Genomic DNA, 25,899 nt, shown 5'->3' on the forward strand with positions numbered 1-25,899 from the left:
GGACAAAGTTTCGGGCAGAAGTTCCCGATGTGTTCATATGAACATAAGAACTAGGAGCAAGCCCTTCAAGCTTGCTCTGCCATTCAATAAGATCATGGCTGATCATTTCATGGATTCAGCTCCACTTACCCACACTCTCACTGTATCCTTTAATTCCTTTATTGTTAAAAAAAAATCTATTTTAGCTTTAAAAACGTTTACTGAAATAGCATCAACTACTTCACTGGGCAAGGAATTTCATAGATTTACAACCCTCTGGGTGAAAAAGCTCCTTCTCAATTCAGTCCTAAATCTGCTTCCTCTAATCTTGAGGCTAAGCTGTCTTGTCCTAGTTTCACTTGCCAGTGGAAAATCCTCTCTAGAAGTGACTTACCTAAAAGCAAAATATTGCAGATGCTGTAAATTTGAAACAAACGCAGAGGACTCTGGGAAAAACCCAGCAGGTCTGGCAGCAACCATGGAGAGGGAAATAGAGTTAATGTTTTGAGTCTGCTATGACTCTTCTTCAGAAATACGATATACGCATGTACGTATATAAATGCATCAATATATGTATAGTATATATATATATACTATGGCTTGTTATATAAGGCAAGTGCCTCTTCTTGTAAAGACTCATCAGTGGTTTCTCCTCTATCCATTATAGTTTGCGAGGCTCTTTAACTCAGTACAGAAAGCACAACTGGTGACAACACTCTATTTGTATCGGATTCCAATAGATTGATTAGATTAGATTACTTACAGTGTGGAAACAGGCCCTTTGGCCCAACAAGTCTACACCAACCCACCGAAGTGCAACCCACCCAGACCCATTCCCCTACATTTACCCCTTCACCTAACACTGCATGCAATTTAGCATGGCCAATTCACCTAACCTGCGCTTTTTTTTTGGATTGTGGGAGGAAACCGGAGCACCCAGAGGAAACCCACGCAGACACGGGGAGAATGTGCAAACTCCACACAGTCAGTTGACTGAGGCGGGAATTGAACCCGGGTCTCTGGCGCTGTGAGGCAGCAGTGCTAACCACTGTGCCACCGTGCCACCCACAAGAGTAAAGGTAGCACCTCTGCATTTTCCTCCACATTTGATAAAGGTAGTACCTCTACATTTTCCTCCACATCACACACGCCATCCTTCTTGGATACATACTGTCATCCTTTCATCACCATTAGCACAAGGACGGTAATGATTTAAGAAGGCAATATATCACCAAATTTCAAGAAATCCTGGGGTGAACATTGAGTACAGTAAAAACTATCGCAGTTATTAAAATAGCCAGACAACAACAGATAGAAAATAATCACTTAAATATTTATTTTTCTTAATTTTATTTATCATTTAATATCTCCTTCAGCTCTCCTGCTATTTGTTAGCTAGAAAGGTACCAATGGAATTAGCCTCCACTTCCTTCTCCTTCTCTAATTCAGAGGCCCAGACTCTGATAAGGAATGCATACCCTACATAGTGTCATGGATATGAGTCTTAAACACATTATTCTATGTTTACCACCATAAAAACTTAAGGCTAATTTGAAGTGTGCAAAATCAAAACACTACAAAAAAGTACAGACACCTCTTGCCAGTAAGCAATGTTCTACCGTACATTAATGCAGAACTAAGGTGACCTCATTTAAACTATGAGAGGATCCAGTCTGCAACATGAGAAAAACTTTATAAAGCATTCTCAATATTGTAAACATTCAGCATCATGATGAAGGAAGGTAAAGAATGTTTTTTTTCTCTCATTCTAATTCTCATATGGTCTTACTTACCATCTGTGGCCATTTCATCCTGAGTTAGGTTCTGTTTCCATGGAGCCAGCCCAATCCACCAGTCTTTATCTGCTGCAAGGTGCTTCTGGATAAACCCTTGAGTTTCTTCATTCAGGATGAAAGCAACATGTCCCCCACCCCGCTCACACCATTTCTGAGCATCCTGAAAACTACGCTCCATCTGAACAATCTCATAGCAGCTCCTTTCGAAGGCCAGCTGTTGTTCTAAGCAAAGATCTGAATATGCTGGAGGACTTAAAGTAATGGTAAAAACTAAAAAAAGAACTTTCAAAATCAGCTGCATTTTTGACTAAACCACTATCATACTAAGTGTTGAAATGACTTTGAGTAGAGGCAGACCCTGAACTGACTCCAAGCCGTGCGTAATTCTTCTAAAAATCTGCATTGAATTTAAACTGACAAACATTGATCTGCATTGCATATAAACTGACAAAAATTCATCTGTCTGGTTTGTTTTGAACATATTAAAGAATTGTCAGCCCCATAAAACAGCAAAGGTGTTGAAGTACACAATCCTATTAAAAACCATTTAAAGCTTTGTCTAGATTTGCCACAATTGGCTGTGACAACCCATTAAAGGTATCAGTTTGTCTCCAAGCCTCATGAAAGTCAAAGATAGCACACATATATATTATTCCTTCTTTATGAGGACATGTGCAAGGTTGAGATAATAGTCCTAAAATTAAGAAGACAAACTATCACAGGCAGGCTTGTTTACATGATAAACAAGAACACAGTTACAATAGTCACTGTCAAAGGACCAGATGTAATCCTTTATTGTAAATGGAGCCACTGACCTCATTCTGTCACTGGCTCCAGAAATTAGCACCAAACAAGTTTATCCTTTATTGATGCTTTGCCTTGTTTCTGTTTTAGCTCTCATCTTGCCACTATGCTCTAACACAACATTTTTATCACTAGTCCCGTCAGCAGACAATTCCCCAGCCCTATTGAACAGCATTGTTACCTGTTGGAATTTATTTGGGGAGGAATTCATGAGAATTTAGAAGATTTCCTAAGTCTCCACGTTAATGACTATTACTTTTTTCCTGAAGATCTTATGCAGTTTCATGGAAGCCAATCTGCCCATCCTTCTTCCTGCATTCAAATCTGTTCACAACTTCACAATCATAACATGTTTTGAAGGGTTAATGGTTAACTACTACATCTGGAATTCATGTTGACCAATGCTTGGAGTTCTTATTTATAATCAAATGCATATTTTAATTTAAATGTTTGATTTGTGCAAGTAGTAAAGGTTAGTTAATAAAATTAAATGAATGTGACTGATTAAGAAGTTTTGGTTTGCCTAAAAAATTTACTTAATGTCTTTCACAAAAATAGGATGGTTCAAAGTGCTTTGCAGGCAATGAAAGACTTTTGAATTGTCAAAAATATATCATGCAATTTGCAGACAGTAAAGTCTCACAAATAACAACGTGATAATGGTCAGATAAATTGTTTTAATGGTGATGACTGAGGGATAGATATCACTCCTGAACGTCAGGAATAACTCCCCTACCCTTCTTCCAAGTTTTACCACTGTTCTTCTACTCCGATGCAGAGGGCAAATGCAGTCTGGGTTTAACGCATCTTTCAAAACCAGGACCTCTGGCAGTGCAGCATTCCCTTAGTACTGAAGTGGACTGTCAGCCTCAAATTTTGGGCTCTGATCTTTGTGTGGCATGTGAATTCACAACCTTCTAGTTCAGTTGTAAGAGTACTACCAACTGAGGCACAGCTCATAATTGCTGACCAATTTCGTGTAATACTTCAATTTTACTCAGAGCTAAAGAATCATTCGTGTTTTATCATTATCATTTTTTGATAAAATCAGGAGCTAATTGTAGCATGAGCTTACTTTACAGTGATGCAAGGTAGCAATGTAGAAAATGAAAATGTATTTTCGCTGACAATTTTATGTGCATTTCATATAGGAAACCACTAAAAGTCACAAAGGTCAGTATGAGCCCATTTCCATGCCATGTTGCTACTGCCCATTTAGATTTAGATCTAGGTTTCATTGTGACATGTACTCAAGCACAGTGTACAAGAGTACAGTCAATGTCACCACACACAGCATCATCTTAGATACAAATGTACCTCTTAGTTACAGAAACAGGAAAATAAAGAAACAAGTTAAAAAATTTATTACTACAGTCATCTTTGTATAAAAGTAGAAAAATAAAGAAGTAAAGTTAAAAACCCAAACATTACAGTGCTTTCTTAAGCTATGGGCCTGAAATCACTCCAAACTGGGCTTTCCCCAAGAAGTCTTGCTCTGCCCCATGCTGGGTGAAGACCAACCCGTGCTTGCCAGCTGCATTTGCTACCAACTGGCTCTGCTGACCCTCATCAGCCATAGCAGGCTTCACTGTTGCTCTCAAGCCTTCAGCCTCGACAGCTGCTGCTGCCATCTGGGCTCAAGCTGGGCCTTAGCCACTGCCACATTCCCTAGCCGTGTTAGCCACCTCACTGCAGAGTCCTGCTCTGGACATCGATGAAGCCATGATGCTGCTGACCACTACAGGGCACACCATGGCTCACTGTCAAAATCCCCCAGCTGCTGCCAATATCATTGCTGCTGCTGCCTCCACAACTGTGCTCCCTCCAGAAAGGTAAGTAGAGAAAGAAAACATCGAAAGAACTAAAAGAAAGACAAAATCAAGAAAAGAAGGAGAAAGAAAAGTGGATGAGTTCCAATCAGGAGCCTTACTCCACCACCACCTTGCTTATTGACTTAACAGGCAACAAAAGATTGTGACCTCAAAGCTCTTGGTACTGGTAACGGTATTTCTCGGTTTCTTCTTAATAGGAGATTCAGGGAAAAAACTAAATCCTGCCAGAATTCCATCTTGGTCAGAACAAGTTTTTAAAATCCAATCAAATCCTTCAGTTTCTCTAAGATATTTTGCCATTTACACCCTAAAAGGCCTTACATCTGTTGAATTTTCACGTGGCTCCTTTTCAATCCTCAGAAGAGCCAAAGCCTTCATTAATGTGTTATTTCTTCAAAGAAAGTTGCAAAATGATCTCTCCTATCCAAAATATTATGCCTCAAACAATGCATAGGGAATTCAAATATTGCAGCCATTCCTCACTGTGGTAATGGAATCTCAGAACTGAATGGGGCAGACTTTCTGAGACTGCCTAAGTATCTCTCCTCCTCTAGATTACCTGGACTGCTGAGGTGCTACTAGGGGAAACTGGCATCGATCCCTGGGACATGAATCTACCTCTCAGTGTGACAACATCTGTGATGCCCCCACTACCACTGTTTCATAACTATGTTAATGAACCAGAGCATTCTCCAGAGCTAAAGGAACTGATGATGTTCAATGAAGTATATATTTAAGGAGATGTTCTCCCCAAGAAGCAGAGTTGGTTAGATATAGGAGAGAGCAGACTAGAGGTTGCATTGAGCTATAAAATGTAACTAATCAATTGAAGAATACAGATGAATTCCTGTATCTTGCTCTGCTATATGGATAACTAGCAATACAACATGCAAGTGTCCTGCTGTTGCCAACAGCCAGACTAACCCAAGCTAAGGAAGTGCAGCCCAAAGCCAGATCCCAAACCCTGAAAATGCTCAGGTGCATCCTTGCAGGCCATCTGCAGTTTCTTCCAGTGAAAGTCATCAGCCTTCTACCAACCATGCTGCAGTAGTGAGACGGTACTGTGTCAATATAAGGCAAAATGAATCTGCAAGATTGGAACAAAGGAAATGGACAAAGGTTTGTATAAGTACATTATTTTGAGAAAAGGATGAACTGGGAAGGTTATTAATGATGATTTTTATAGCAGGGTATTGACCAGTGTTGGAGGGAGTAACATGGAGAGGAATGATCCCCAGGGATAGTGTTAGAGGAGTCTGTACCTAACTTCTCATCTGAATCTTAATCAATGCCTGCGTTATGCCCTGTTTACAGAATTACATATCTTGAGCAGATGCTTTCTGAGACAGACCGTTAGGATAAAGTGATTTACATTTTACTGGGCAATTTAGAAAAATAAATCACAGGGAAGAAATAATATCATTGAATGTAAACATCTGTATGAACTAGGAAATTTAATTGGACATAAGCCCAACATTTGCTGATAGAAAAGTAATTGTTTTAAGAAAACAATGAAGGCTTTATTTTTATTTTGTGGCAATTAAAATTCAAGTTAATGTCATTATTGTTAGATTGCTATCCATTCTATAGTGTTACAGATGCCTGCAAAATTCAGATAAAAGATACAGCATTCAAGTCGTTAGTCACTTAACAATGTTTCAATTATCAGGTAGATGTTATAATCAATGTTTCAATAATCATTCTGTTTGCAGTCTGCTTGTATTATATAAACTGAGAATTAGTTATTAATTTCTCAACGATAACATTACAATTATAAAACAGGCAGTAATTTCATTCACAGGATCTGTCACATGACATTTTAAATGTACTTTTCCCAAATAGGATTAGTACAATATGTAAAACAAAGTTCAAATGCTTTAGCCAGAAAATAACTTACAGCAACTATCTTGCTCTTTTTTTGGGAACCAGAGATCCCCCAATCGTCAAGCATCTTGTATTCTCACATGCTCTGTAAATTGGAGCCCATATTATAAATAAATACAGTTTGAGGTTAATTTTAACCTAACATGCCCAATGGCAAATTGATGACATCAGGTCTGCCACCTATTTTCTATTGAAATTAAAAGCAGGTAGTGGGTTAAAACAATGACCAAGCTGATTGTATCAATTTTGCATTAGGCGACTTTTAAAAAAGTCAATTCTACATTTCATAATTATTCCAAACATTCAGTTGAATACAGGGAGTAAAGAGTAGATGGCAAATTGCATCAGTTTTATGTCTTATGTCTTAACATTAAAATGTTGCATTTCTCTCATGGGCATTAAAACAAAATGCCTCAGCAGTGTTGGAGAGGAGAATTCTCCTGTCCTGTCCATCCTCTATTAACCTCAATAAATCTGGTTACAGTTACTTACCTCCTTGGAGGAACCGTCCTCTCTGCAAATTAGTCATGGCGAACCACTGCAAGGCTGTCAGAGTGTCGACATGGATACTACCATTACACGAGGGGACACTACCCACCATGTATGCGGCAGGTACTCATGGGACTCGACCAACATTGTCTATCTCATACGCTGCAGGAAAGGATGCCCTGGAGCATGGTACATTGAGCAAGACCAAGCAGATGCGAGGACAATGGATGAGTGGACACTGTGCAACAATTGCCACATAGGGATGTTTACTCTCAGTTGGGAACACTTCAGCGGTCAGGGACATTTGGCCTTGGATCTTCAGGTGACTTTCGTCCAATGCGAACTTTGGGATACGCAACAATGCAAAGTGGCTGAGCAGAGGCTGATAGCCAAGTTCAGTACCCATGTGGGTGGCCTCAATTGGGACCTTGGGTTCATGTTAAATTACAGGTGACCCCACGACATTGTACACTCACACACACACACCTTCTTACATACTCACACAAACCCACTCTCATACACACTCTCTCTTAATTAAACACACATTATCCACTCTCAAACTCACATCCATGCAAACACCCTCTCACAGGCATATACTCCATCACAATCATGCGCACGCGCGCACACACATATACACACACGCGTCTATAGGGTGAATTTGTATTTGCAGATACATTTTATTTTGTTCAAAAAGCACACAATCTGTAGGCAGTCAATATTTTTTATAATCCATGTGACATTTTATAAATTCCTACTTTGGAAATAGAACCAGTTCAACTCAAGATTGGAATGCATATAGACTCTAACCTCAAACCTTTAGTGCATTGTCTGAGCTGAGATGTCACCTTTTTTTAAATATAACCTTAAGTTATCTCGGGAATGTGACTTGAAAGAAGTTCTGGGATTTACATATTAATGAATCAAAACCGGCAACCCATTCTAAAAGATGAAAGACTTAACAGCAATCTAAGTTTGTTCAATACATTGCATCAGTATATGACACTATGATCTTTTGCTATAAATTCTATGAAGGGCTTTCCTGATGAAGGGCTTATGCCCGAAACACCAAATTTCCTGTTCCTTGGATGCTGCCTGACCTGCTGCGCTTTTCCAGCAACACATTTTCAGCTCTGATACTCCAGCATCTGCAGACCTCACTTTCTCCTATAAATTCTATGTCCTATGATCCTACTCCACTGGCTACCTGATGAAGGAGCAGCGCTGCGAAAGATAGTGCTTCCAAATAAACCTGTTGGAACTATAACCTGGTGTCGTGTGATTTTTAACTCTGTTCACCCCATAACATCAGATTGATTTCACTTCAAAACTCTTCATTGGCTGGGAAATGCATTGAATCATTAAGTTGTTACATCACCCATGACTTGCTAAAATTTTCCAGCTTTTTTTCTTTATTTATTACATTTAAGGCTGCACTGATTTGTATTATATTTGCTTATGACCTTTGGAAAAGGAAAGACATATTTGTTTATTCATTAAATGCTTCCTCTAAGATTATACTCTCTGTAATCTTGTGTTGTAAAGCTGAGTTTGAGTTTGAGTCTGCCACATGATCCTCTGTACAAACCTTTGCACTGATTGAGGTTTTTTTTAAACAGGACACAGTCACACTCCTCAGTAATTGCACAAGTTCAAAATTCAAATATGCTAGTTTCAGACAGGCATTTACTTTAAGCTTCACAGTCCACTTAATTAAAGGAAATATTTTAGCTAGATTAGAACAAGGTTAATGAACGTTAGTTGAAACCTCTTATACAGTGGTCTTACTAAGGATTTAACAATTCTAACTAAATACTCTCAAGAATTAGAGTTAGGTGACAAGATTATTTTGTTACATGCAACATCAACTTTATTGATATAGTGCCCTGTGAAATAGGAAAGCACTCTGTGAATCTTTCAAAAGAGGATTAAAAGACTTTGAAAATTACTTGAGCAGAAGAAGGTCAAAATTCCAATGTCAAAAAAATGAATGTGAAAGTGTTAGGGGGAGTATGCACAATACTTGGCATACTTTGATTTAAGCTATGAACTAGATATTGTTATCTGCAAATGCACCGCCATTATTGTTTTCCAGTCTTCTTTTTCCTTTAATTCGATGTAGTCTTAAAATCTGCTGACTCAACACGTAACAAACTACTTAGCTCATTTATTCCAGTCAGTAATATTTAACGTAATCACTTCTAACAACATTTGACAGTATTTCATGGCATAGAGTATTAAATAATCTATAAAACTTTAAAATATAATGGATGCAAAATTATCCCATTTCTGTCCATCTGTAAAATAATTCTGGGTCAGCAAAAATGCTGTAACTTTTACAATTCTTTATCAATATATATGGATTACACAAAATGATGAATAATAATTGTACTTTGTTAGTTTGATTATAACAGTTAGTGCTCGTTAATTCTGACTGATGATAGAAATTTACTTGTGTTGCTCCAAACTATGAAGTTCTTGAAGTTTTATTGTATAGTTGATTTGGGCTTGAGCCAGTGACTGTTGGACAAAGGGGTAGAGGTTATCTTTGACATTAACTAATTGCTGCTGCACCTGTTATCCTTACTCTTTCGAGGGTCCAATAAACAGAACCTGGTTCTCCACTGCCGAAAGCCGTGTGGCTGGTGGGGAGGCAGCACACAATTCTCGAGCAGCAGGAATTTGCAGATAAATAGCCATAACATTGGACCAAGCACAATACAAGAACTTCTAGTAAAAGATTCTGCGCTTTATTTCTCATTTGCCTCATAATTTGTTAAAACCTCAAAGTTTTCTGTACAGTAAATGAGTTTTCTTTTAATTTCGGTTACTTGCACACTTTATATATTTTAGATGATTGTTATACAATAGTCTATTGTTAATCCATACAAATCACACTATCTGAACAAAGTCATAAAATAAAAACAGATATAGCTAAAATCATTTGGCTGAGGCAGCATCATGACATCACCAGGAGATTAGATTTGTTTTAGGCATTCCTCAATTCACATTGCATGTGAACATGCCCTATCAGATTGAAGTTGCAGATCCCTCCACATTACCTGCAGTTTAATAAAATATCATCCATTGTTCGCACTTCACTGTGCCATAGTGTAATTGCAGCTCTGACTTTAACCCAGATAGTTCCACTTCTATATCAATACTTTCAATACATTTATGTTCCTGGTTATTATTGCATTTCACTTGATTCAGAGAGTTGGGTACATGTCATGAGGTATGACTTTGAGTCACACAGACTTCGAGTTTACGAGCATGTTGCTTGGTATGGAAAGTGCTAGCTATGAAGAAAGGTTGAGGTGGTTAGATTAGATTAGATTACTTACAGTAGTGGAAACAGGCCCTTCGGCCCAACAAGTCCACAACGACCCGCCGAATGACAACCCACCCATACCCCTACATATACCCCTTACCTAACACTACGGGCAATTTAGCATAGGTTTGTTTCATTTGAAAAAAGGAGATTGAGTGGGGACCTGATTGAGATCTACAAAATCATGAAGGGTATAGAGAAGAAGCATTTTCCCAGAGTGAAGGATTCAATAACGAGAGGTCACCCTTTCAAGGTGAAAAGTTCAAGGGGGATACACGTGGCAAGTACTTTACACAGGTGATGGGTGTCTGGAACGTATTGCCAGCAGAAGTAGTAGAGGCAGGCACGGTAGATTCATTTAAGATGGGTCTGGAGTAGGTGTAGGCGGGGAGCAGAAGGATACAGATCCTTAAGAATTGGGCAACAGGTTTAGACAGTAGATTTGGATCGGCTCAGGCTTGGAGGGCCGAAGGGCCTGTTCCTGGGCTGTTAATTTTCTTTGTTCTTTGTTCGATCATTCTAATCACAGAAATGCCATCACCACAGATGTTTTCAGAACCTTTCGTATTAGTTTTGACACTGCACTAAGCAGGTCCAGTGTACTGGTAAGACCTTAGTCAATTGTTCTGGAGCTCAAACTACATTCAAGTGGTAGAGAAAAGTGACACTGAGTTTATAACTATTCTACTTCCTCTCCCCAATTCCTTTATGATCCACTTTCCATTATCCTTTCCAGTTTATTTCTTGCCTCTATCAAAACTTTATTCTATTGTTTCCTGTCGTGCTAATTTCTCTTTTTATACTCTTTACTTTGCAGCTTTCTTTAAACTTCTCATACTGTTGCAGTCTCAATTCCAACTGACTGCTTCCTGAAAGTGCATTCAGACACATTGTTTTATCGGTATCCTTTCTATTTCAATTCTTGCATGAGGTGACCCAAGCAGTGGATATGTGCATAATACTGGAGATGTTGTACATTTGGACATTCAGAAATCATTTGAAACAGTGCCACCTGATATTTGGGGGCAGCACGTTGGCTCAGTGGTTAGCACTGCTGCCTTGCAGTGCCAGGGACCCAGGTTCGATTCCATCATCGGGCAACTGTCTGCACGATGTTTGCATGTTCTACCCATGTCAGTTTGGGTTTCCTCAGGGTGGTCGGAATTCTTCCCACAATCCAAAGATGTGGGTGTTAGGCCATGCTAAATTTACCGTAGTGTGTATCGGGGGATGTGCAGGCTAGATGAATTAGCCATGGGAAATGCAAGCTTACAGGGAGAGGATAGAGAAGGTGGGTGTGGGTGGGATGCTCTTCAGAGGAGTGGTGTGGACTTGTTGGACCAAATGGTCTATTTCCACTGTCGGAATTCTATATATAAAAAAAGATAAGGTTGGTTAGCAACTTCGAAATATTTGGGATTGATGAATGCTTGGCCACATGGCTGATGATGGCTAAATAAAAAGACAAAAGAAAAAGAGGATAGGTATAGATGGGAGTTCTTCAGATTGAAGCCACATTGAAAGTAGTGATCCCCAAGGATCATTGTTAGGAGCCATGCTTTTTCTGACTTATATATACTTATTTGGAGAGGAGTATTGAGGGCAAAATCTCAATTTGCAGATGATACTAAGCTAGGGAGAATTAAGAATTGTGAGGATGACACTGAGCGACTTCAGTTGGACATTGACAAGTTAGCTAAATGGGCAGATACCTGGCAGATGAATTTCAGTGTGGAGAATTGTGAGGTAATACAAGAAACAGAGAGAGATAATGCAGGCTTGATGAAGCAATTTGGAGGGGAGTATAGGAGCGGAGGCTCCTTAGGGTTCATCTGCATGATTCTCTGAATGTGGCCAGGCAAGTTGATTAAGATTTTAAGAAATCTTACAGGATCCCTGAGTTTATAAATAGAGACACAGAGTATAAAAGCGAGGAAGTGATGCTATATCTCTACAAATTATTGGTCATAATATTAGATTAGACTTACAGTGTGGAAACAGGCCCTTCGGCCCAACAAGTCCACACCGACCCGCCGAAGCGCAACCCACCCATACCCCCACACTTACCCCTACCTAACACTACGGGCAATTTAGCATGGCCAATTCACCTGACCCGCACATCTTTGGACTGTGGGAGGAAACCGGAGCACCCGGAGGAAACCCACGCAGACACGGGGAGAACGTGCAAACTTCCACACAGTCAGTCGACTGAGTCGGGAATTGAACCCGGGTCTCAGGCGCTTTGAGGCAGCAGTGCTAACCACTGTGCCACCGTGCCGCCGGTCAGACCACATTTGGTGTATTGTGTTCAGTTCTGGGCATCTTATTTAAAGGAAGAAAGTTATAGCCCTGGAGAGAGTTCAAAAGAGATTTACTGGAATGATACCAGAAATGAGGGATTTTACATACAAGAAAGATTAGAGAAAACGGCCTTATTCTCCTGGGAGCAGAGAATGTTAAGAGGTGACCTTACTGAGGAGGTCAAATTATGAACAATTCAAACAGGGGTAAAGAAGGATATTCTGTTTCTGCTAGTTGGTACACCAGTAACAAGAGGCCGCAATTTCAATGTTGTCAGCCAGAGAGCTAGGAGTGAATGAGGAGAAACTTCTTTATTCGGAAAGTTGTTCAGATTTGTAATGCACTGTCTGGGAGAGTGGTGGGAGCAGATTTCATAGGAGGTTTCAAAAGAGAGCTGGACATATATTTGAAAGTGATAAATTTAGAGGAGTTAGGACTAGAGAATGGGACCAACTTGGTAGCACTTTAAAAAGCCAGTACAGAAATAATGGGTTGAATGGCCTTCTTTTGTACCATAAAAGTCTAAGATTCTCTGGGAGCTGTTGATCTTCTACTAAAATCCTTATCAATAATTGTTCACAGTGCTTTAATATCATTAAAACTCTAATCTTTGTCCTCCAAACATCAATCCAGTCCCATTTTTAACCTACCAATTAACCTCAAATCTATTCCACAATTCTATGATGATACAAGGTCATTTCTGATCATTAATCTAACTCAACTGGTTGTACTTTGATCACTGAGCCCATCCTTGATTAAGAAATTCTATCAGATAATTCTCATGATTGTTGCACTTTGCAGGTTCCAATCTGCATTGAGTTCTAATGCTAGAAACCCACAGAAATGGTAGTTATATGGGCCAGAGGTTTCTTGCTTTTAAATTCTGCCTCATTAGCAGCTTTACTTGAAAGAAACAGTTGTAATCAGCTACTACTCTCCTCCAGAGTCTGTAGGTTGTTTTTTTGCTTGTAGCTCCTCTTCAGGGATGAAGATACCATGCAGATCAAAATGCACATCAACACTAACTGAAGCACGACCAAGTTCTTTGAACGTCTTTGCATCAAGTATAAGTAAAAATGAAGATTTCTTGGCATCAGTAGAAATGACGGAAGTAAGTACAACACCTGAAAAATGTATTAGAAATGTTAAGTTTTAACTTTCTCTACATTTAATATTGTTTGAAACAAAGCCCTCAAGTTTTGTGTCAGTGTGAAATGGGTTCAGTTGCACATTGGCGCTAAACCTGTGTGGTGCATTAATAAGACAGAAAGATTGAGATCTGACAGCATCTGTGGAGAGAGAAACAGAGTACATGGATGGAATTCAATGGTTGTAGCAGGATGTCCATCCACCAACTGGAGAACTGGTGAAAACCTGGCTATGGCCATTCCTGAGAACTCAATTAGGATTACATTCCAAATAGCAAGCTGCCCCCACCTGAATTCCCAGGCCCACTGCAGGGGGAATTTCCCATTGGACCTCCTTTAGTGTGGAATAGATGTCTCATTTCCAAGAGCTGCCAGTTAAACAGAGGCAAGAGGGTGGGAACTTAGTGCATGCTGGCAATAGGTCAGATAATGTTCCTGGACTGAAAATGTGTTGCTGGAAAAGCGCAGCAGGTCAGGCAGCATCCAAGGAACAAGAAATTCGATGTTTTGGGCATAAGCCCTTCTTCATTCCCGAAACGTCGAAGCTCCTGTTCCTTGGATGCTGCCTAACCTGCTGCGCTTTTCCAGCAACACATTTTCAGCTCTGATCTCCAGCATCTGCAGACCTCACTTTCTCCTCGAAGATAATGTTCCTGGTCCCACCAGAATATGTTCACAACCTTCAAAATTTACTTTTTGGGAATGGTCTCCATCAGTTTCTTCAAGAATCTCTGGTTAGACCTCTGAATGCCAGAATAACTAGGATTGTTATGCCTTCTGCATACCTCATCCATTTCCCAGTGAGAGTTTGTACTTGAGCTTTCACATTAGCTTCGAAGCACCTTTGTACAGTTCAACAGGATTCCTGCCTCTCTCAAAGACTTGCCTAAAGTTGGTGCAGGAAAGCACATTGTTTCCAGCATATTTTCATCTACTGGCAGCCAGTGTTTCAAGTGAGGACTGAGATAATTGACTACCTATTTAGCTTTAGCACTTTCCAGTCACATTTTGAATGTCCCTTCTGTTTCTGTCCTACCTTCAATACTGTCCGACAATAGAAAACTCCTGGTGCTATCCCACCCGGTTTAATTTCAACTAACGTTTTAATGTATTTAGAGTGTATCAACCACAACCCCATTTGAGATTTTCCTTTTTTAAACTTCTCTAGAACCCTCTTCTAATACTTGTATTAATTACTGTCATTGCTTTCAGTTAAGAACTCCTTACCGTCGTCCTCATCTTTGCTGTCAGGAAGTTTGACAAACACTGGTTCTGCTGGCCAGCAATGTTCTTCACCCCACTCAAGGCAGCTTCTGCTCTGAATATCACATTTAAGTATCTGGAAGAAGATTTAAAAATATATGTAAATGTACATTTGTGTGGAGAGGAACTGTAGCTCTAATGACCCAAGTTCTATTTCAAATGTAAGCAAAATAGAAAAGAAAATTAATTAACAGAGTATAATGTGGGCTTGATAAAATACACATTTTGGTAATACCTGATGCAAGGATGTGAAATGAGCATTGTTTTGCTTCACCCTCCTTGTGCTCACCTCAACCCTAAAAAGATGAACATTCTCAAAATGCAACAGTGCCAAGAAAATAATATAATTTTTGCATTTTAGAAGAACATGTGTCTGCAGGAGCATTGCACAGGGAACCGGAGGTAGGAGACCAGGCCCATGGCTCCAGCTCAGATGCAGCAGTTGTGGTAGCACTGGCCTGGCAGGGCACACCTGTAACTGAGACCCCGTCCAATGTCAACAAGCAGCTGGAGAACATCACGGCACAGGAACGGGCCCTTCGGCCCGCAATGTTGCCCCGAAAATGAAGCAAAATTAAACTAACCCTGTTTCCTTCCCCTGATCCATATCCCTACATTCCCTGCATATTCATGTGCTTATCTAAAAGTCTCTTAAACGCCTCGGTCATATCTGCCTCCACCACCGCCCTGGCAGCGCAGTCCAGATTCCTTAATATTCTCTACATTCGGAGGTCTTCAAATTTCAAGTTGATGCGGGGTTGAGGGTAACAAGCAACTGGAACTAAATAATTTCACTGTCTTAAAGGCACTGATTCATTACTCTTTCTCCCCTCAGGAGAAAGCAGGCAGGGAATGGTTGCTAAAATAACTTTAAGAGGCTGTAACCCATCACCAAATCACTCATTACTTATACATGGACAGTCCTTGACTTTAGTGCTGTCTCTTTAGAATCAGCTATCAGAGTGGCAGTATTGCTGACATTCCCCTTCTTTTTATTTTCTTTTTTCTCTTTTTTTAAATTTAACCCCCACACTACCGCCTAACTGCGGCAGTGCTTATTTTTTCCCCAGCAAGATTAACAGCCCCAAATGGAGAACTTATATTCTATGAGGTCCAGCTGGCTGACCTCATTCCAATCACTACAGCGACCAACCCCTGAAAACCAGGCACCATTTGAGGATGAACGTAGGTGCAGGATTCTGTGGGGGTTATGTGGAAAAAAGATGGAAATATGGGACATGGGAAAATGACTGTCCATTTTGGCTCCAGAAATGAGGATAACATCAGCTAGGGCCTCTATTTGAACCTATATCTTTAAATTTGACCTATACACAATCTTCAACCCTCACCAGTGTAGGAACAGAACTATAAGTTGCGAAATGTCACATAGGGAGGTTAGACACAAAATTTGCTTGGCACTCATCATTCTGGTAGGTTATAGAACTTTATAAACTAGAACAAAATCTGTTTTACATGAAAGGACAGAAAGCATCCCTGTAAGTTTTCTTATGGTAAACAGACTTGATGGTTGATAATGTAATTAAATGGCAAAAATATTGTGCTGCATGGGATTAACCAATGAAATATCAAAATTCAGCCCTTTACGAAACTTACTACATACATCTAATCCAGGAATTTCCTTTGCATGCACTGCCAATAATGGAGGGACAAATTTTGTACACAGAGGGTGGATCACAGTTGGAATGAACTTCTTGAGGAAGTGGTGGATGTGGGTACAATTACAATGTTTAAAAGACATTTGGATAAATGCATGAATGGGAAAAGTTTGGATGGATATTGGCCAAGAACAGGCAGGTGGGACTAGTTTAGTTTGGGATTATGTTCGGCATTATATTAGCATCCCATGGCTGAAGAATACCTCCCTTGATTTGCCAGATGACGGCTGACAATCATGTTAAGCTTCCCTGCTTTGTGCCTGCACTAAATGACAAGGTGCTAAAGGAGTATGCAGTTCTATCTGATGGTCGATACTGCAAAACATCCGAGCAAGGCAGGGTGAGGTGAGGCAAGGCACGGTGAGGTGAGGCAAGGCAGGGTGAGGTGAGGCAAGGCAAGGCAAGGCAGGGTGAGGTGAGGCAAGGCAAGGCAAGGCAGGGTGAGGTGAGGCAAGGCAGGGTGAGGTGAGGCAAGGCAGGGTGAGGTGAGGCAAGGCAAGGCAAGGCAAGGCAAGGCAAGGTGAGGTGAGGCAAGGCAGGGTGAGGTGAGGCAAGGCAAGGCAGGGTGAGGTGAGGCAAGGCAGGGTGAGGTGAGGCAAGGCAAGGCAAGGCAGGGTGAGGTGAGGCAAGGCAGGGTGAGGTGAGGCAAGGCAAGGCAGGGTGAGGTGAGGCAAGGCAAGGCAGGGTGAGGTGAGGCAAGGCAAGGCAAGGCAAGGCAGGGTGAGGTGAGGCAAGGAAGGGCGAGGTGAGGCAAGGCAGGGTGAGGTGAGGCAAAGCAAGGCAAGGCAGGGTGAGGTGAGGCAAGGCAAGGCAAGGCAGGGTGAGGTGAGGCAAGGCAAGGCAGGGTGAGGTGAGGCAAGGCAAGGCAAGGCAGGGTGAGGTGAGGCAAGGCAAGGCAGAGCGAGGTGAGGCAAAACAAGGCAAGGCAGGGCGAGGTGAGGCAAAACAAGGCAAGGCAGGGCGAGTGAGGCAAGACAAGACAAGGCAGGGTGAGGTGAGGCAAGGCAGAGTGAGGCGAGGCAAGGCAGGGTGAGGCGAGGCAAGGCAGGGTGAGGCGAGGCAAGGCAGGGATGCAGTGAGCATTCAGGTGGATGCAAAGTGAGCGAACACTCAGACACCAAGCAAGCAACTTTGAGCTGCAGCCTGCTCCAAACTGTGAGCTGGGCACCTGTCCCTGAAAGTATAATATTCTACCTTTGTTGGAATTGGTCGCCACTCAACCTTGGATGCGTAAATATATCTGTACTTGCTGCCATTGTAATCATAATTTATTCGAGGTAGTTCTATTCCTTGGGGAACAAGAAAGAAATCAAATTAATTTACAGTAGAAACCCCATTTCTACGGATTCGGTTTCCGCAGTTTCAGTTATCCACAATCTACTGCAGCCGAAAATATTACATGGAACATTCCAGAAATAACTCCAAGGGGCTGCCGGGTTAGTAAATTTCCCATTTAAATGATAGGGTTCCCTGCTAGCTGCGGATTTGGGCATCCATGGTAGGTGTTAGAACGTATCACCCACAGATACAGGGGGGAACACCTATACTTTAATTTTAATTTTAATAGTTGAGTTTTTCAAATATATATCTTTAATAGTATTTATAAATCTTTAAACAGATATAATTTGTAATGTTACTTAGAAATTGTTGTGCTTAAGGAAGAGGGTGGAGCTCATAATGGTTAATTATGTACTCCATAATTGCCTGTTTGTAAATATGTCACCCCAGGTTTTTACTCCTGAGGTGGTTTCCAGAGTTGCTGTATCCACATCAGGAGAAACTTCCTGATTGGAAGGATCCTTGTTCAAGAGGGAAGGGAGGGGATCATGGAGGGTGTTAGGTACAGAATGGACATAGATCAAAAGTAGTCACAGGGAGGAATTCTGAGATGACGTATTTACAAGACTCACCTGAGTTAAGTGTTAAGTTTATTTTAGTGCCTCCAACACTTATCTCCATCTCAACCCCATTCTTCCCTGCCCCACCAACTGCCCATCCCATCACAATTCATTTCCCCTGCCCATCCTTAATGGATCCTCAAACTCTTTATGCCAACCCATGACTCACCTGCCATTGTGGTCTTCTTATCCTCCACACCAACTCAGGTTGTTAGTGCCAACTTATGTCAGTCCACCCACTACCATTAACTTGTACATTCACAGTGCTAATTCACCCAAATAATCTGGGCAGACCTCAGGAGCCAAATTAGGATGAAATAGCAGAAATATGTAAATACCAATTACAACCATCGCTATGATTTAAAACACTTTCCATTCATGAAAACTCATTTAAACTCTTTTACGTCTCTTTATGTGCTTAATCTCTTTATAAAAACAAACAAATTCCACTTAACAACCGCACACCAAAGATAGATAACAACTTAATTACTTCTTTGGGCTGTCAGTCAAACTGTGAATTAAGAGAACCCTGCTGAGATAACTATAGGTTGAGAAAAGCAGGCCTGGAAGGTACGAAAACAGATCTTTTGATGCTTCATTGACACAGTCAAGTTGTTCTTTTAAAAGTTAAAGGTTCCTGGTGTTTAAATAATTTCAAAATTTGGCACATTTTTCCATTCTTCAAGAGCATTTATGATTACACTAAAATTTATATCTCCCAAACTGCAGATTGAGGTCATTGTAAATGGGGTTTGTTTGAACTCAGCACTGACTACAAACCAGCCTGTTGCATCAGCCATACAGGAGAAAACAAGATCTGTTCTTAATACGTTGGACTGTGTATTCGGCTCCTGCCTGCCATTTTAGGAAGTTCAGGTACTCTTTATGACTCCACAAAAATCCGGGCCATTAATAATGGTTATTCTCTCCTTCCCATGTGCCTTCAAGGTTCTATCTCTCTTCCATAACATACAGCACGCTCAGACTGCAGAGAGAAGAATGTGCATTTATGCAATGTATTATCACTTCTACAAAGAAAGGCAACAGATAACTCGAAGTATCGGTCACTGTTTGTCACCCATTTTCTGCACTTGTTAATCCATTTTTGGTGGTGCTGATTAGGACAACGTTGAGACATTGGAATGATCCCTTTATACGTCATTGCATAAGGTCACCTAATCAGCAAACAAAGATCAGCAGTTATGACGAACAGTCGTAAAAGAGTCAGTCTGGATTTTGTGCTGAAGTCTTGAAAAGACCTACAGATTGAAACATTCTCATTTGGGTTATCTTGATGATATCAATAGTTGCTGCATCTGCCACTTATGCTGAGGGTGGAACTATGCAACTAGTACAATGCTCCTTATTAACTGCCAGCTCATAATTGTGCATTTGAGTTGGCAGAACAGCAATTGGGCGAAAGTCGGTACTGCAGATACGGGAGATTAGTATCGAGATTAGAGTGGTGCTGGAAAAGCACAGCAGGTCAGGCAGCATCCGAGGAGCAGGAAAATTGGCATTTCGGGTAAAAGCCCTTCATCAGGAATAAGACCGATTGGGTCTCTAGATATTCTTGTCTTTTTACTTTGTCTTTGACCCCTCTACTGTTGCTAAATTGTCAGACTGCGGATACCACAACAAGTACTGAATAAACAGAAACTTCCTCCCCTTAAATATTGAAATGACTGAAGCCATTGTTTCTGGATCTCGGGAGAAACGTCATTCCTCAGTCATCCTTCTCCCTGGCAATTGTCTGACATTAAACCAGACAGCTAGTAAATCTAACGAAGTGTTCGCCCCCCCCCCCCCAAGGTGAGTTTCTGAGCACATATCTGCACTGTCATGAAGATTGCTTATTTTCACATTGATAACTTCACCTGACTTTGTCACTACCTCTAACTCAACTGCTGCTGAAAGTCTCCTCAATGCCTTTGCTTGATATTAATTTCACTATACAAAAGTATTTCTGGGCAGACTCCTACCTTTCAAAACTACTACTGTCCATATTTTAGTTCACAACAAGTCCCAATGACTCATCACCCTCGTGTCAATGGCCCAGCCCACTTAAGTAAGGCTTCTATTTTAAAAATTCTCATCTTTAATTACAAATCTTTCCATGGCTTGCCCTTCCCGATGTCTGTCGTCTTTGTCAGCCCTTTAAAATCCTCACAATTCTCCAGTTCTGGCTTCTGGTGAATCCCAATTTAACCATTCCATTACTGAATGGCAGCTTTTTACTGGCAAGGTTCTAAACTCTGGAATCGTCTTGCTACCACTCTCCATTTCTCTACCTCACTTTCTACTTTTAACATACTCCATATCTCTGTCAGCAAGTTATTGATATCCGCCCTATTTATAGTGGTGTGAAGTGCTTTAGAATACTGTACTATACAGAGGAGGGTTGGTTTAGCTGGACAGTTGAGAGTTTGGTGCGGGAAAAGCATACAGGTCAGGCAGCATCCGAAGAACAGGAGAATCGACATTTCGGGCAAAAGCTCTTCATCTAGAAGGGCCTTTGCCCGAAACATCAACTCTCATGCTCCTCGGATGCTGCCTGACCTGCTGTGCTTTTCCAGCACCACACTCTTGACTCTAATCTCTAGCATCTGCAGCCCTCAGTTTTTGCATTAGCTGGACGGTTGGTTTGTAAAGCAGTTTGATGCTGACAGCATGGGTTCAATTCCTGCACCAGCTGAGGTTATCATGAAGGACTCTCCTTCTCAACCTCTCCCCTCACCTGATGTGTGGCAGCCCTCGCATTAAACGACCACCAGTCATCTCTCTGTAATGAGAGAGCAGCCCTACGGTCTGCTAAGACTGATGACTTGCCTTGACAATACAGAAAGTAACAGATATTTTCTATTCAACCCGCTCAGTTGTGTTGACACATCTCTGAAGCATGAAGGACTTGAACCCAGGTCTTCTAGCTCAGAAATAGGGACACTATTACTGCAACACAAGAGCTCACTGCAGGCACCATGTAATTGTAAATTATTGATGTTACCCTCAAATAATACTTCAGGCTTGCAGTAAACGGATCCATCTTTTTCCTTCAGTGCACATGCTGTTGTGTTCCCAAGTGTGCACATATTTCTGCTCAACTCTGTCGTCTGTTAAAGGTAAAGAAAGCATTTAAAAAGACTTTTCTTCCCACTTTCTCCTCAAAGGCCCAATTTTAAATATACATTAATTGTTCCAGATTAATATACCACAGAATGGGCAGAATCATTAACATCAATACGCTAGAAAAGTGTGATCACCTTAAGTCTACACAATACAATTTCCAGTTGTGGGTCACAGATCGGCAATAACACGCTTTTCCATTACTACAGCAGTATTACTATGGCCTGTTGCACCAACCTACTATTACACCTGCTGAGAGTGATTCATCCCACATACATCAGGAGTCAAACATACCTTCTTTATTATATCAATCAGTGCATTTACTTTCTCTACTAAAACGGTATGAGTGTTAGATTTAGGGTTCTGAAGCAGTCAGGCCAATACGAAACATTAACCTCGTTTCTTTCCCCACAGGTGCTGCTAGACCCGCTGAGTTTCTCCAGCACTTTCTGCTTTTATTTTACATTTCCAGTATTTCGAGTTTTCTCACCAACAAAATCCTTTAAGCATTTGGAACATTTGGGTAACTTGATGTGCGTGTACTGCCAGCATGAAGCTTCATCATTCGGCTGTGCAAATTGGGAAGTTGGGCACATGCTCTCCTCAATTTCCTTTTCAATAAATTTAATGGACAAAAGAAATTAAAAATCTACCAGTTAAGATCTGCTGAATCTTGCAGTAAATGGGCATCTTTGTTGAAGTGGTATTTATTTAAATCCCCATCTCATGCCATTCATGCACACCAACCTTGTCACGCCACACCATCCCATATTTTCCATCTGTCTCATATTGCTGTAGTCCATTTCCCATATCAAACCTTATCTTTACATCTGCTCAAATCAGACAAGTGATTGAAAATTTATCAAATATTACCATTTATTATTTATGCTCGATGCACTTATACTCCTGTCCAATGTTAGTTTCACAGTGCAGGCTCTGTACCCAAGCTGCACAGGCATTGATGCCGTGGTAAAATTCATGGGATCCTTTCTTAGACATCCCATGCAGATGTCTTAAACAGATATTAAAATGCCTTAAGTTTGTAAATTTGGAACTGAGCTTATGTATAAGCTTTTATTTTACATTTAGCACTGATACTCAATACATGCATTTGGGAATTTCTTATTCAGGTTTCTTTCACAATCACCATAACCCATAAGTTAATTTTTATGAGTTTGTTTTAAAGGTAAAATTTATCTGAGAAGTCAGAAGGAGAACAAGTGTTCATCTTCTCCAATCTCTCATTTCGTACAACTTACCTGAAGGTTGCTGCTGGCAAAACTGGAAGCCAAAACTGACATCTCATTTCAGGGAGAATGTCTGCACACTTGCTCTGATGAGATCTGAGGACCATCTTTTGTTGATTCACTGAGATCGTTTTGGGGCCAGAATGAGAACAAGGTCAGGTGCAATTTTATCCTTCAGATATCACACAATGGACTAACCAGTAGAGAAATACAAACTGATCACAAACGCACTTTATAACCACTGGAAGACTTTGTTGGCTTGTGGAGAAGATGTCCAGAAAATAAGCAGGCTGCTTGTTCTCAATACAATTGGGTAGCAAACGTGTTAGTCAAAGTAAAGTGAAAACAAGGGTCATGGATTGCACTCATGCCCTCTACAACCCTAATTCTCACTCTGGGTTAAAGGCAACCCCAGCAATGCCTCAGTGGTTACTAAAAACAACAGACTCATCATCTTTGAGAACTGTTTGACTGCACCACTACTCACTGCACAACCTTAATTTGTTGCAGAAAAATGACAAAACGTTTACCTTGTCATGATCCACAGGAATTATAAACCTTCTGCAAGATGGTTGACTGAAGGTTTTGCCTTTCATTTCGAATTCATGATTTGGCAAAGTCATGTTTTTTAAATAAAACATTTCGTACAAACTATTGTCATCATATGCAATAATATCAAAGACCACATGATTGTCTTCCTCATAAGCATTGACATGATGGTAAACAACGAGTGCATCTGTGTAGAACTTTACTGGTAAAGGCTTCTTTGTTTTTCTGTCTATGATATGAATGTAAGTCTGAAAAACACAAAATTCATATTATAATGAATTCAATAAGTATAAATTGAAATTCTGCTGTTCCTCCGATGGAAGCACTTACGTCTCTGAATTACAAGTTTTTGAATACAATCCTCACTTTGGCACTTGAGCTAATAGTCCAAACCAATGTAATATCACATGGCTGTTAGATTGTCAGAAGGATGAATATTGCATTAAATTGAGGCCATGTCTACCTGGATAGATGTATGGTCCACATAAGGCTTCAGATCTGGATTTCCAGAACTGATATTTACTTTTCTTTAGCCACAGCCACAGCCATCCTCCCTGCTCCCTCAGTCAACATCTTTCCACCTTACAAAGTGTTCTGTGGCTGCTATCTCGGGGAGACCCAATGCAATCTTACAGTTTATAAACACCCAAAGGAGCATGCAACTAATTCTAAGCATCCCCAAATGCACAGTGTTCCTATTACCTTTGTGCAACGAAGGGAGTCGACCTGGCCATGGATTGCCATCTGAGGTCAACAACAAATATTCATGATGGGTCCAGTCTAGCTCATATATTGAGATGCAACCGTCACTGATTTTCAGTCTTGTGATGCACTCCAGAGACTTTATGCAGGCAGTAATGAGCCATTATATAAGAGACCGTGGCTTGGAATTTAATCCAAGGGTCAGGTGATACATCCAAATCAACATACAATGATAAAGATATGAATGGAAGTGAAAACTCACTGCGGTCTATGATAGGAAATTGAGATTAACAAGCTACAAGCCAAAAGACCTGACTCCATACTGTAGGACTCTATGACAAGGCCCTAGCATAATTGCAAAATGGCAGCCAAATGTATCTATATTTTAAAGGGACAATATGAAGGATGAGGTCATTATTTCAGACAAGCAAATTTTCAAAACAATTGGGAATAGAAAAACCTTCAAATCACCACACTTGAAGGAGTAAATATTTATGTACATAAATTAATTAAGATATTTATGTGGGAAATCTTAAAGGTATTGTATAAATGCAAATTATTTTATTTAATGTTCTCACATGCTACTTCATGATTTAGACTTCCAAATAACAGAAAATAATGAGAACCTAGCTTCAAACAAAGGCACTTAAGATTCCTGGCTATACGGCACATCTCTGGGACACCTGCACCAATCAACTACACTGCCTTGTGGCCCAACATTTCAACTCCCCCACCCACTCTGCCGAGGACATGGAGGTCCTGGGCCTCCTTCACTGCCGCTCCCTCACCACCCGACACCTGGAGGAAGAACGCCTCATTTTCCGCCACGGAACACTTCAACCCCAGGGCATCAATGTGTACTTCTTAGCCTGCTGGACACGCTTTCCTCATTCCTGATGAAGGGCTTATGCCCGAAACATCAAATTTCCTGTTCCTTGAATGCTGCATGACCTGCTGTGCTTTTCCAGCAACACATTTTCAGCCCTATATTTTCTTTCCAATATTTGAAGTCCAGTGCTATATGTCCAATATCATAATCATCACCTATTGTTCTTTAATCAAACATATTCTGATTTTGAAGCCTACATACATCATTGTTTTTGAGTGCTGTCTTTTATGAACAATATTTCCTTTTTTCCTCATGTTTCCTGTGTGCCATATACTGGATTAGTGGTGCGGGAAGAGCACAGCAGTTCAGGCAGCATCCGAGGAGCAGCGAAATCGACGTTTTGGGCAAAAGCCCTTCATCAGGAATAAAGGCAGAGTGCCTGAAGGGTGGAGAGATAAATGAGAGGAAGGTGGGGGTGGGGAGAAAGTAGCATCGAGTACAATAGGTGAGTGGGGGAGGGAATGAAGGTGATAGGTCAGGGAGGAGGGTGGAATGGATAGGTAGAAAAGAAGATAGGCAGGTAGGACAAGTCATGGGGACAGTGCTGAGCTGGAAGTTTGGAACTGGGGTGATGTGGGGGAAGGGGAAATGAGGAAACTGGAGAAATCTGAGTTCATCCCTTGTGGATGGAGGGTTCCTAGGCGGAAGATGAGGCGCTCTTCCTCCAACCGTCGTGTTGTTATGGTTTGGCGATGGAGGAGTCCAAGGACCTGCATGTCCTTGGTGGAGTGGGAAGGGGAGTTAAAGTGTTGAGCCACGGGGTGGTTGGGTTGGTTGGTCCAGGTGTCCCAGAAGTGTTCTCTGAAACGTTCCGCAATTAGGCAGCCTGTCTCCCCAATATAGAGGAGGCCACATCGGGTGCAGCGAATGCAATAGATGATATGTGTGGAGGTGCAGGTGAATTTGTGGCGGATATGGAAGGATCCCTTGGGGCCTTGGAGAGAAGTAAGGGAGGAGGTGTGGACGCAAGTTTTGCATTTCTTGCGGTTGC

At 41.0% G+C, this 25,899-nt stretch overlaps 2 protein-coding genes across 3 annotated transcripts in view; both read right to left on the minus strand.

Annotated features, from left to right (window-relative positions):
• LOC132824058 (polycystin-1-like protein 2) overlaps nt 1–4,210 on the minus strand; it is a 152,187-nt gene extending 147,977 nt beyond the window's left edge. Inside the window, exons 1-2 of the mRNA XM_060838324.1 lie at nt 4,101–4,210; nt 1,773–2,026 (exon numbers count right to left, since the gene is read on the minus strand). Of these exons, the coding sequence (XP_060694307.1) occupies nt 1,773–2,026; nt 4,101–4,210 (364 nt within the window). The remainder of the gene's footprint in view (nt 1–1,772; nt 2,027–4,100) is intronic.
• Nucleotides 4,211–9,117: 4,907 nt separating this feature from the next.
• LOC132823897 (beta,beta-carotene 15,15'-dioxygenase-like) overlaps nt 9,118–25,899 on the minus strand; it is a 36,317-nt gene continuing 19,535 nt past the window's right edge. For both annotated transcript variants that reach the window (XM_060838004.1, XM_060838002.1), the window contains exons 7-11: nt 23,299–23,565; nt 21,403–21,508; nt 17,695–17,789; nt 14,789–14,900; nt 9,118–13,537 (exon numbers count right to left, since the gene is read on the minus strand). In XM_060838004.1, coding sequence (XP_060693987.1) covers nt 13,344–13,537; nt 14,789–14,900; nt 17,695–17,789; nt 21,403–21,508; nt 23,299–23,565 — 774 coding nt within the window. In that variant the 3' untranslated portion in view covers nt 9,118–13,343. The remainder of the gene's footprint in view (nt 13,538–14,788; nt 14,901–17,694; nt 17,790–21,402; nt 21,509–23,298; nt 23,566–25,899) is intronic.

This window comes from Hemiscyllium ocellatum, chromosome 17 (assembly GCF_020745735.1).
Source record: "Hemiscyllium ocellatum isolate sHemOce1 chromosome 17, sHemOce1.pat.X.cur, whole genome shotgun sequence".
NCBI classification, from domain to species: domain Eukaryota; kingdom Metazoa; phylum Chordata; class Chondrichthyes; order Orectolobiformes; family Hemiscylliidae; genus Hemiscyllium; species Hemiscyllium ocellatum.